The 12815-nt window shown below is 34.2% G+C and overlaps 1 protein-coding gene and 1 long non-coding RNA gene across 2 annotated transcripts; both read right to left on the bottom strand.

Annotated features, from left to right (window-relative positions):
• Positions 1 to 2261: 2261 nt before the first annotated feature.
• Positions 2262 to 3831, bottom strand: LOC114404409. Its single transcript, XR_003664958.1, has 2 exons — positions 3572 to 3831; positions 2262 to 2733 (listed from the first exon to the last, which is right to left on the bottom strand). It is a non-coding gene; the product is annotated as an uncharacterized LOC114404409 (long non-coding RNA).
• Positions 3832 to 8874: 5043 nt separating this feature from the next.
• LOC114404410 (phosphoenolpyruvate carboxylase 4-like) lies at positions 8875 to 12018 on the bottom strand. Its single transcript, XM_028367376.1, has 7 exons — positions 12004 to 12018; positions 11675 to 11752; positions 11483 to 11551; positions 11230 to 11308; positions 10293 to 10388; positions 9357 to 9495; positions 8875 to 9009 (listed from the first exon to the last, which is right to left on the bottom strand). Exons 3-7 carry the CDS (start codon positions 11533 to 11535, stop codon positions 8978 to 8980), a joined length of 399 nt encoding a protein of 132 aa, XP_028223177.1. The 5' UTR covers positions 11536 to 11551; positions 11675 to 11752; positions 12004 to 12018; the 3' UTR covers positions 8875 to 8977.
• Between the last annotated feature and the right edge of the window lie 797 nt (positions 12019 to 12815).

Here is a 12815-nt window from a genome sequence, read left to right as displayed (position 1 = left end):
TTTGTTATTGTTAAGTCAAAAGATATTTTAAGATGAATCAAGACCCTTAATTATTTTTATTAGATACAAATAAATACAACGGTTAAAAGTTTTGTCTTATGTGATATCAGATTATGCTTCATGATCTTCTGTTTGATATTTCAGACAGAAATATGAATAAGTCATGATCTGATACAATATTAAAGATGACATTTAAGACTTCATTTAGTACTTTGTGTCTGAGGTTCATTTCGCAGAAATTGTCTCACAAGACATTCTTTCAGGATTTGTCGAATCCTATGAAGAATAAATGAAGTTTAAGTTCTAAAAGTTTCCAAACAACATCAAAAGATGTGTTTTACTGTGATAGATCTACTTTGACTAAAAGGAACGGATTTTTTGTTATAGTGATCAACACGAAAGCCAATCATAGTGGTTTTCCTACATGAAGCAGGATATGCGTTTAATGCAAGCATTAAATGATCTAATAACCACAAGCTTCAGATGCAAGTTCAAAGGAAAATTATAATCGTTTAGAAACAACAAACACTTGAAAATGAAAACCTATAAATACTAGATGCTTTGAAGAAATGAGTAACGAACCTACACGCTATCATTCAAATTCTTTATGTAGAAAACTCTTTGTATATTCTTATAAAGTTTGAAAAGCTCTCAAAACATCTTGAATACTCTAAGACAAAAAACTAAATGCTTAGATTTCACATTTGTTTGTAAGATGATTAAGATTTAATCAGTTAGCAAATCAAACAACATATCTTTTGATTTGTATAGAACCAACAGTGGCTTGGTAGGACAAAGAATATTCGGTTGTTAAAGCTTGATGATAAACTTTGTTGTGAGAGCTAAAAGTAACTTTTGTGAAATTAGTGAAACTTGATTGCTAACCAAAAACTGAACTTAGTCTGAATGGTAGACACAAACCAATATAAATATGTGTCTTACTTTCTTTTTAGTTATCTTTTGTCTTAAACTGACATAGTGTTTGAATTTGATCTTGTTTGAAAAACATATTCTATTTTTTAAAATATGTTTCCATCGTTTAAACTTGTTTTTGCGCAAATTTGTTATCTCTTTTTATTAAGTTATACTTCAAATGATAACTTTAGTTTTCACGAAAAAAGACTTAAGAAAATTCTAAAATTACAATTTAACCCCTTACGATATTTCTATTTGTAGTTACTTTTTTTAAGACTTTACTTTTGATCACTTAATCACATTGAAATTCATAGTCTATTAAATTTATTATTAAATAACCTAATTATTGCACAAGTTTTTGTGGAGACGACTCTATTTATCGCTATTGCTACCTGAGGGATTTAATACTCTTGTCAAAATTCCAATAACAAATTGGAAAAAAAATACATAAAGTCTTCGTTAAGTTTGGGCGAGAAACATTGGCTGAAGACTCAACTTGATTTGTATAAATATATATTAAGATTTCCTTTCAATTTTACTCTCATTCCTCAAGCTCTCAAGCCATGGTTCCCTCCCATTTTAAATTCGAAACAAGCTCCTAGATTGGAATGCCAGCAGAAAAAAATGATTTAATCATGCTTTTTTTAACTATGACCATGATCTCAAATGTACCAAACAAATGTCCACAATGTCTTCTAATGAATTGACTTTAGAAGAAAACAATACTAGATTTTGTCCATCCATTTAGACGAAATGATTAGACACATGATATTTTGAAGATAAAGGATTTGGTGTTCATGAATATAGTGTGGGATATTTTTTAGAGTAAAATTTATGATCTAAAACTTTATATATATATATATATATAACCAAAATCCTGCTGTTTATATGTTTAATAAAAACAACTTAACTACAATTATAAAAAATTAAAAATATTCATCAAATAATATAGTTATGTATAATGAAATGAATTTCTCCTCTTAATTTAATTTTTTTAACGTTTTTTAACTTTACCAAAATATTCTTTCTTTGTCAAAAGTTAGACTTCAATGTTATTTAAATTTTTATATTTAAAATATTGAATAATTAATTATTTTTTATTTTTACGTTAATTTGTAACATAAAATAATTGATTGTTTTTATTATTTAACTAAGGATCAGTTTGTTTAAACTTTAAAAAAATTATGAAATAAGTGTTTTTTTAAGAAACATATAAAGTTAACTTCTCAAAAAGAAGTAGAAAATTAATATTTTTTAAACCAAAAGCAGTTTCAAACATATCAAAATATAAAAAAATCTGTTTATTTTATCTAAAAAATATTTTTTAATAAATAGGTTTGAATAAATGGACCCTAATTCAAACACTATCAATGTTGCTTCTGAATTAGACGTTTTACAAATTTACGTGCATCCTGAATGTCATTCAAACCATAATTGTTTTCATCACAATATGTTAAACTAAACAAAAAATTTCCAAGAATCCAAGAATCCTCACAAAACAAAATCATACCAATTACCAAAATCAAATTGGAAATGGGTCGAAAGCTCCTTTGACCATTTTCTCAAGAGGCCCAAACAGAGGGTGTGACAAATGATCCCACTCGTACCAATCCCAACCATCACACTTGGTAGGTTCAAGATTTTGTGGAACTTGTTCTTTAACTACATCCACATCCACCATTGCCCTCATGAAAATGGTCACATAGTGACACTTTTTTGGCTGCTCTAACATAGTTTGTTACTGTCAAAATCTGAGTTTCCTATGTCCAACTATGTTTCCTCTTTCACTTCTCTTGCAGCGCATTCCTCAAAACTCTCCTGAAAAATTAAAATGCCCCCAAATTAGTTAGATAAAATAAATTTAATTAACAATTTGTTATATTTATACTATCATTTAAGAGTTTAATATCTATGTAATAATAGAATAAATCAAACTTACCATACCTGATGAATTGTGATTAGATGATTCTATAAAATATATTACACTATCTATGCATAATTCTTTTCTCATCATTTAATTATTAAACAAAGTACTATATTTTTTTAGTTATCTACAATAACAGTAATGGAGTTTAAACATAAAACATCATACAAACTTAATAACTTTCCTTTCACCCAGCTAACCTTGGTGGGTTTTAATTATAAATGATAATTTTTAATTTTATTTTATAAAAATTACTTTAAAAATAATGCTTAGAGTAACTTTAATTAAAAAGTATTAGGAACATAATCATCTAATTCTAACACATTTTTTATTTAAAATTTATTAAAAATTTAAAAAGTAAAACTCTTTTAAAAAAATAGTTCATAATAAAGATTATGTTTAAAAGAATATTTAAAAAAATATATTACTAACATGTTTTATTTAATTAATAATACAATTTTGTTTTACTAATAATAAAGCATCAAAATTAAACTAAACACAAATAAAATTTGCACTTAAAAAAAATAAGCTGCACTAACTAAGGTCAGTTTAATAATAATAAAAATTCATAATTTATATAAAATTCTAATTTATTTTTACGCCCATATTAAGTTCAAATAATAATAATAATAATAATAATATAAAAACAAAACTAAGCATTACTCGATTATTTCGTTTTCAAAATGTTTGACGAAAAAAAAAACATAATATGAGAGAGAGTAAGGGAGTGACCGAATTCGAGGTGGCCGCCTAGAAAGGTGAAGGTGGCGTTGCCGACAGTGGAGCGGCAACGACCGAGGAGGATCAATCTGCCCTTCAAGAGGAAGACGACAACCACCACCCGCAGCTCCGACTCGCCACTGTTGTTGTTTTTGTTCTCTATTTCTTTTAGGCTCTTGTTTCACCTCATTGTTACTATGTTGCTAGTCAACACTCAACTTCTGCAGTGTTGAATTATCCAATAAGTGAATGACATGTGGTCTAGTGGTTGTTTTTCTACGAACATGTGTAAACAAATTATTTGTTAGATCAAAATTAATTGTTACAAAATTTATTATCTAAATTTTCATGCGCATTAAATATTAAAAATTTTAGTGTTACATATAGTGACATTAATTATTTTATAATATAATTGATTTATTAGTTTAGTTGGTTAGAGTGTTGTGCTAATAACACAAAACTCGAAGGTTTGATTCTTGCTTGGGTCATTAATTTTAAATAAATTTGAAAAACATTTTTGAAAAAAAAATAAAAAAAAAATTATTTGAACCACTTATGGATTGGACAATCCTTAAGCTTCAACACTCGTTTGATGGGTGCACCATCTATTATGCTGGGTGCGTGTAACAAAGCCCCATTATGGAATGGACATCCATCAACTACCATAGAATGGACTTAACTTAGTTTATTGGGACCGATAATAATAGTCGTTTACAACACTTGTCATAAACTTGTAAAAACAAATGTAATAAATTTTGTAGGGAGATAATTACATTATTTTAAAAATTAATATATAAGTATATTTTCCTTCAATTATACATTGTCGTATATGATAAAATTGTTGATTTTAATAATAATTATTTTAAAATCATATTGATGATATTTTTTATTAATCAATAATGTTAATAAAAATATATATTTACTTAACTTACATTTAAAAGATTTTTTAAATGACCTATAGTTTTACCTTTTAACCAAATAAGTTTTTTTTTATAAAATTTTATGCATAAGGTTAACTTTTTTTATATAAAAAAAAAAAGTTTGGCTTAACCTAGGCTCTATATAGGATAGGCCATAGGCTTGTATGGAGCAGTTTGATGTATTCTTTTTGCTACAAACTAGATCTTGATAAAAAAAAATGTATATATTTAAAATTCAATAGTACCATCCATAAAAAAATTCAGTAGTACCTTAAACAATATTATTTTCTATAAAAGAATTGTCGTTCTTGTGAAACCAGAAACAAAACACTCAGAATTCTTGTGAAACCAAAAAACAAAAAACTTAGATGAGTAGATACCCTTTTTTTAGTCTTGATGGAACTGGATATAATAATTGATTTGAAGGACTTCATTTAACCCCATTTTAAATAATATAAGAAAAAATAAAAAATCTTAGTCAATTCAATTGAAAAATCTGCACCAGTCCTCGATTTGGCCGATTGCACCAAATTGGCTCTTAGCAAAGTTAATTCTGAGACCAGATACCATTTTAAATCTTTTGAGAATAGCCTTAATAACTGTGACATTATCCATAGATGGTTCCCCAAAGAAGATAGTATCATCAGCAAATTGTAGTATGTTGACTGGGATCTTTTTCTTTCCCACCATAAAACTGTGGTAGCAGTTTTTGGAAACAGCTGCCCTCATCATGCCTGTCAAGCCTTCAGCAACTAGGTCAAACAAAAAGGGAGCCAATGGATCCCCTTGTCTCAAGCCTCTTTGAGGTTTAAATTCAGAAGTAGGACTTCCATTCACTAGTATAGATATTGATGTTGATGAAAGACACCCCTTAATCCAGCCAATCCACTTTTCATGAAACCCCATTCTTCTCATCATGTAAAAGAGGAAATGCCAAGACACAGAGTCATATGCTTTTTCAAAATCAACTTTGAACACCAAACAAGGTCTTTTAGATCTCCAAACCTCCTCAACAATCTCATTAGCAATTAAAACTCCATGAAGCAACTGTCTGCCTTTAACAAAAACTGATTGCCTTTCATCTATGAGATGATTCATAACCTTGCTAAGCCTATTTGATAGTACTTTGGCAATAATTTTGTAGACACAACCTATTAGAGATATTGGTCTGAAATCACTAATAAGTTGAGGGTCCTTGATCTTGGGGATAAGAGCAATGAATGATGAGTTGAGACCCTTGGGGAAGACTGCATTCACATAAAATTCTGAGAAGAACCTAAGGAACTCAGGTTTCAGCTCCTTCCAGAAGTGCTTAATGAAGCTAAAATTAAGCCCATCAGGCCCTGGGCTTTTTTCACTGCCACAAGCCCACACTGCACTAGATATCTCCTCCTCTTTGAAGGGTTCCACCAACATCTCACTTTGGATTGAACGCAAGACATTAAAAGAGACCCCATCTAAGTTGGGTCTGTGCAGGTAAGGTTCAACAAATCTGCCTTTAAAATGCTGAAGAACTGCATCCTTAATGGCAACAGGGTTTTCTACCCAACTACCATTAATTTGCATCCCCCTCAAGGCATTCCTCCTTCTGCTGGAATTAATGATTTTGTGGAAGTAGGAAGTGTTGCTATCTCCCTCTTTGATCCACTTACATCTAGACTTCTATCGCAATATTGATTCATGAAGAATAGATTGCTCCCAAAGGTCAGATTGGGCTTTCTTGAGCTCTTGAACTTGCTGATCAGTAGGTTGAGCTGTGAGGGAATTCTCCAAGTCATTCAGCTTATGTTGGATTAGCTTTACCTTGTTGCCCAAGTCTCCACAATTTTCTTTGCTCCAGGTTTTTAACCTTTGCTTAATTTTCTGAAGTTTGCATTTCAAGGCATATCCCCCCCATCCCATAGGCTGATTAGCAAACCAGCAGTCCCTCACCACCTTATTGAAGTCCTTATTGTGCAACCAAGCATCAAAAACCCTAAAAGGCTTAAGGCCCCAATCAATATTTTTAGAATTCAAAATGATAGGGCAATGATCTGAGTAGTTCCTTTCAAGGTTGTGTTGGGAACTATCAGGCCACTTGGATACCCAATCATCAAAGACCAGCACTCTGTCTAACTTGCTCTTACAAGAACCATTAGGCCTAACCCAAGTAAAGGGCTTGCCCAAGCAAGGAATATCATCTACCTCCATTTCAGCGAGCCACTCATTAAATTCAGCTATAAGATTAGTGTCTGCATTACAAAGAGTGCTTCCCATTCTTTCAGCTGGGTGTTTAATGCAGTTGAAGTCCCCTACAAGGCACCAGCACTGAACCTGGGACTGATTCTTCATTAAATATAGCCTCTGCCATAACTGTCTTTTGCTTTCTAGCTCACAAGAAGCATAGATATTAGCCACCACTACCCTCTGACTTTCTACCAGCCATACCCCCTCCAACATGATGAAACCCCTTTCAGCTATTTTAATATCAACCTGGAAGTTATTGTTATTCCTGACACAGAGAAGCCCCCCAGCTGTATGGACCGCAGGAAACCATTTCCAATCAAAGTCTGAGTGACCCCACAGAGCCTGACAAAGTGCCTTGTCAATGGAATCCCTCTTTGTTTCTTGCAAACAAAGAAGATCTATCTTATGCTTCCCAACCAAATTCCTGACCCAACCCTCTAATGTTATAGGATAGGATATTCATTTATGAGGTTTCCTATTCCCCAACTCCTTAGCTTCTTTTCTGTCTCTACACTCCATAGAAGCAAAACTGTGAAGGAAATGTAGGTTATCTGTAACTGTCTCCATGCCTAAGTTTTCTCCGAGATGCCATAATTGTTGAGCCTCTTGCAACACCTTATCACTGCACTCAATTATGCTTTTTAACCTCCTTTTTGAGTCCACGTAACTCTGATTTTTGACCTTATCCTGATTGGCAAGTTGATCTGCTAGAGCCAGGATGCCATCTTGAAACTGAGGATGCTTTTCCTCAATCTGTGAGAGTCGGGCCTTAAAGAGAGAGTTTTGTTGTCGAAAGTAAACTTTAGAATACTTGTCTGGAGTCTCTTTTATGGATTGGATTAGAGGTAGGGATTCCTCCTTATGGCACCCGTCAGTTTTCAAAATTGGGCCTAAATCATTACTTAGCCCACCCTCTTTTTGATTCTGCACAGCTTGCACCCCCAAAAGCTCAACTGGGTGGATGTCTTCTTTATTACACCCTCCTGGAGTCGAAATTGGGCACTTAATGCAACCTGGCCCAATTCCTTGTTGAATCTGCCCCGATAAAGAAGGAGAGAGAGACTGCGTGACATGTCCCTCTTCTTCCCCGATAAAGGTCTGGTCAGCAGCTACTTTCGCTCCACCATTCAAATACTTTCCCTCTATGTGATTCCTGTGCCTTTGATCATCCTGTAGGGTATTATAGCAGGTTACCTCTTTGGTGATAGCAGCTTCCTCTTCTGTTCCTGCGAAGCTGTCCCCTAGGTTGAGCTTACCAAAGCTAGAGCCCAGCATACCTTCTACAGTGCCTTTTGACTTTTCTTTGGGTGTAACGTCTGCCTGGATATTACCCAGGGGTCTAAGATCACAACAACGCACATCGGTCCCTCCTTCTGCCCGTTGGGTACGAGACGGAGACAATTTCTGGTTGGGCAGCTCCGACGAGAAGGAGAAATTGGTATTAGTGTCGTCAAGAACATCGCCAACCTCCCCACCGTCGTCCGATGTTATCATCTCCGACCACCCATCGGACGGCGAGCTTCCTTTCCGGTTCGACCCACCTTCGAACCCTGTCTCTTCCACAATCCATACCCGATACTCAAGCTCCCCCACACGGACGATGACCTCTGACCTTATCAACGGCGGAAGCGGTGTCTGCACCAATACTCGAGCCCGGTCCAATCGTCGGCGGTCCTCTGTGTCATCGTCTGACTCGATGACATCCCCAATAGCAGCTACAGCCCTCCTGAGATTTTTCATTGCCCACACCTGTATCGGAAATCCCCACAGCTGGAGCCAAACAACCCTGTTATTGGGTCTACATTTCGGCGTCCACTTCTCCAGTGAGTAAAAGAGAGAATCATCGCTTTCCGTCTCTGATTGAATGAGGAGTTTAGCTTTGTCAACGGACATCCCAGGGAGAAGAACCATGTCGTCTCCGAGGAACTTAGTGCGGACGTTATATCCTAACTCCCAAGTGATACGATCCTCTAAGGTTTCCACCTCCATCACCTTCTTTAGCATGCCCACCCAGGTTTCGTTACACCAATATTCCCCGCCTTCATCTGGGTTGATCAGAATAGTTGGTGTTTGTGCCTCGTCTGTCCTTTTGTCTCCTTGCCACCATTGCTCTCAGTTGAACTTGAAGTCTCACCACCCTATCAGTGAATATATGTACACATGTATTATCTAGGATTCAATGGAAAATTAGGAAATCTACTGAATTGATCTACCTTGTGATTGGGTTGTCTACTGAAAATTAGGCCACAAAAGAGATACGTCAGGATAATTTTTAAAGGAATTTCCAAGCCAAGAGGACAATGCCTTGATGCACCAAAGAAGTAATGCATAAAAGAAGACCAAAGAGGGATTAAATGAATGACCAAAGCCTCAAGGATAAATAGATAGAGCATAATATCATCATTCAAAATATTACACGGTAATATTAAGGGTTTCAAAAGGACCATCAAATTCACATGATAATCTAACACAATAAAGAAAAAAAATAAAAAACTATACTATCTTTAAGTGGTTCAATTTGCCTGTGCACATGAACTAGTGTTACTTCTTGACAAACAGTATCCAGAGGTCACATGATATAAAACAAAGATGACTGCTATGCCCATTAGCATTTGGAAGATATCAACAAACACAAAACTAAACAGACAAACCTTTTAGAATTTCATGTGCCAGTTCTGACAACTTATCACTGCACTGGTTCATGGATAGCTCAAATCTTAGGCCATCCACTTCCCGAATGTAGAGGTCAATCGCCATCCATCTTGACAGAAGTGAAACATCTTTTGTGACCTGAAGAACAAAACGAAAACCAATTACACAATCAGATTTGAATAACAGGGTCAAATCAAACGCAAATATTCTTCAAGAAAATCCCACTCCTAGGTAAGAAAAAAAATTTCTTGTAATTTATTCGTAATGTTTGAATTACACGCTACAAACTTTAGTAATTGAAACAGCAAAGCACATCCTTCAACTGTAGTAACATCAACACCGACCACAATCAAGCTTTATCCCACACCTGATGGAGTCAAACACGGATCAGTTAATATCAGAAACCAATTTTTCTTTAAAAGCCATTTTTCTGTCCATATCTAAAGAACAATAACAACAATAGTGATGTTAGCTACATGGATCACACAATGTTACTGGGTTCAGTTAAAAACCAAATTCTCAGGCTATTCATGTCTAAAATACATTCAATGTAATTTTACATTGGCTATCAACTGCCCAAAATTACCCACCTCTTTTATCCTAGCCTGAGACAATATAAAATTTGACTAAAAAGTACAATATTGGAAAAGTTCCAAGAAGATTATTCAAACAAATATTTTGCATGTTAAAAGCTCATTTATTTTTGTCTGCAGTTTTCCCAGTTCAATCATCATTAAACTTGCACTTTCCAAAATGACAGGCAGTAATACTGGACATCTTCAGGTTGTCAATAATATAATGATATTACAGATTCAACTATGCTTCCACTACTAGAAAACTTCTCACGTGTTGAAAAAGAATCATGTAGTTATTTGAGAAAATGAAATCACATAGTAAAAGTACAGGCAGCATGAATGGATATTTGAAGATGCTACCTTTGCTGTCACATTTGGGTTTCCGTCTCTATCACCTCCCATCCAAGATCCAAATTTTATTGGAGTGCAAGTCAATGGAAGTGGTTTTCCTGTGTGCTGCAAGGAAAGATAAATTGCACTGAAAATCTTAAAGAGAAAGAATGTACAAGTTAATTGACATAAATTAAAGATGACAAACCTTCTTTAAAGCGCTGCTAACTCGACGTAAATAATGAGGAACAGCTTTTCAGAGTGACTCCTCCACAATATTCAATACTGGGAGAATTGAAAAATAAATAAACCAAGGGATTCTTCCACTTCTTTTTTTTTTTAACAGTGAATCAAATCATGCAAGAGATGACATATTGTTAGATCTCAATATAGACCAGTTATCTGGAGGGTCTATTCTAGAAGGAAGAAAGCCCCTACACGGAAGATAGGATCGAATTAGTTATTAGTTTAATCTTTAGGGCCATCTATCTTTATTATTCTATCTTTATCTTTATTATTCTATCATCTAATCTTTATTATTCTATCTTTATCTTTATTATTCTATCTTTATCAATTAGTTGGATTAGGATATTATAAATAAGAGTATTCTCATTAGAGGAGGGGGTAGAGAAGAATTAGAAATTGTAAAGGGTTTTCCCTTGGAAGAAGGTTTCCTTCTTGAATAAATTCAGTTTGCTCCCAGTATTTTCCGTATATTCTTCTATTTTCTGTTTCTCTTGTTTTCTCTGCTGTTAGGGATATTCAATACCCTAACACATATAAATTGTCAAGGATTCTCTCTTAAAAGATTGATTTATTATGTGTTCATGTAGGTGCCTTTGGGGATAACAAGGACAAAACTCTTGAACACTTGGTCAAAATGGCCATAGACCATTCTTAGGAACAACTAAAAAGCCTAAAGCTAAGAGGTAAAGTATATCTAACATATAATACTCAACCAGCTTACCTGCCCTAGCTTCATCAACTGGAGTGGGTTTTGAACGCCTAAGTTCATCTGTCTGCCATATTGAAGTTTTCTCTCCCACCTAAAAAAGCCAATATGATTGATGAGAATAGAAATAAAGTGTGTTAGAAAAAGGAAATCCACTATCCATTCACATTTAAAGATAAGCTACCACACTGAAAAACTAGTGGATTTTTTACTTTTGGGGTACAAACACCGGTGGTTAAGTAGAATGGAAATAGTTCAAGAATGGTACCAGATCTTCAATCCACATATCTCGATCTTCAGGGCTAAGATCAGGTCAATCATTATAATCCAAAAGATGCTGCTTGAAGGTGAAAAAGTAGTTAGAGACAACACACTTCCATAATATTTGAGAGATGATATCATAAAGTTAAAGGCTCAAGCCTCCAGTAATTTAATATATTCAGAAAAGAGAACAACTCACAGCAATTTTAAGGTGTTTATATTGCAAGGTACGATGGTTAATTTGAGTGGGATGAGCAGTGAGAACAATTTCAACCTCCTGTGGCAACATAAATGAAATTAGATTTTGAATGACAATAGCAATTGGAACCAGATTCTGTTAAAATCCCTGGCAATACACACATAATGTTTCACTAAATTAATAACAAGATAATTGTCAAGAAAGAAAATAATTACATGCTTTAATCTCAGCTTGCAGAGTGCATAGACAACGAAAGATCATATACTTATTTTCATCTATACGTCTCAGACTATGCAGATTAACCAGAAATGAGGAACAAAACCACAGACCTGCTTGAACACTGTCTTATAAAAACAGGTTGTTAAAGATATCATCACAAGATTTTGCAGCAAGAACCATATTTCCTCCTTTACGAACCCTGCAAAAACATAACTTGTTCAAGACTATCATACTGGGGTAATCTTAGATTAAAGAAGTATAGTATTCCCTCAATGTTGTTATTAGTCAAAGGTTCGGCTTATTTTGGAGAGATTGCGGCTTAATTTTGCACAGAGCTCAGCCAAATAAAGACAAGACAAATTATCAACTAATGGAATAAAAAGACAACAATAGTTGGAGACAAGAATGTATACCTATGGTGGGTTTCAGCTATACCCATCAAAGTAAGATGATGGCTAAAGGCACGAGCAAGGGGCAAAGCTTCTTCCAGCGTCATCTTGGATAACTCTGAAGCCAATTGCTTCTCTAGCATCTCAGCCAAGTCCTCCATTCCCGCTTGTCTCATATTACAAGCACTCTAAATACCAAAACAAACTCTTAAGGAATTTTCAACTCCCAGCGATAAAGATTGTTACACTGTTAACCAATTACCAACGAAATCACACATGAATAAAGGTCAATTTTTCAATTATATGGCAATTCATGATTGGATGACACGCTACATTTCTTGTTAGCACTGTTGCTTGTTAGGAAAAAAAAGAGTAAACCACCATTTGAGTCTGTTACATTAGTTCTTACATATAGTCCCTAGCTAAAAGCTAAAACTAAGGAAATTTTAAATAAGTTCCTGAAAATACAATCTGTCTATCACATTAGTCCAAAAATATAAGAAAATTGTGAATTAATGATAATATTAATAAAT

Source organism: Glycine soja, unplaced genomic scaffold, assembly GCF_004193775.1.
Source record: "Glycine soja cultivar W05 unplaced genomic scaffold, ASM419377v2 tig00033486_1_pilon, whole genome shotgun sequence".
NCBI classification, from domain to species: domain Eukaryota; kingdom Viridiplantae; phylum Streptophyta; class Magnoliopsida; order Fabales; family Fabaceae; genus Glycine; species Glycine soja.
The sequence above is the reverse complement of the archived record's forward strand: the minus strand, read 5'-3'. Positions and strand labels throughout refer to the sequence as shown.

What these genes read in the sequence shown, in the direction of transcription:
- LOC114404410 (XM_028367376.1), bottom strand. Translation starts at nt 11,535, where the DNA reads ATGATTGACCTGATCTTAGCCCTGAAGATCGAGATATGTGGATTGAAG. An exon ending in ATATGTGGATTGAAGATCTG is followed by an intron (nt 11,309 to 11,482) that starts GTACCATTCTTG and finishes TGGCTTTTTTAG; the next exon opens with GTGGGAGAGAAAACTTCAAT. An exon ending in GGCACATGAAATTCTAAAAG is followed by an intron (nt 9,010 to 9,356) that starts GTTTGTCTGTTT and finishes TGGTGCATCAAG; the next exon opens with GCATTGTCCTCTTGGCTTGG.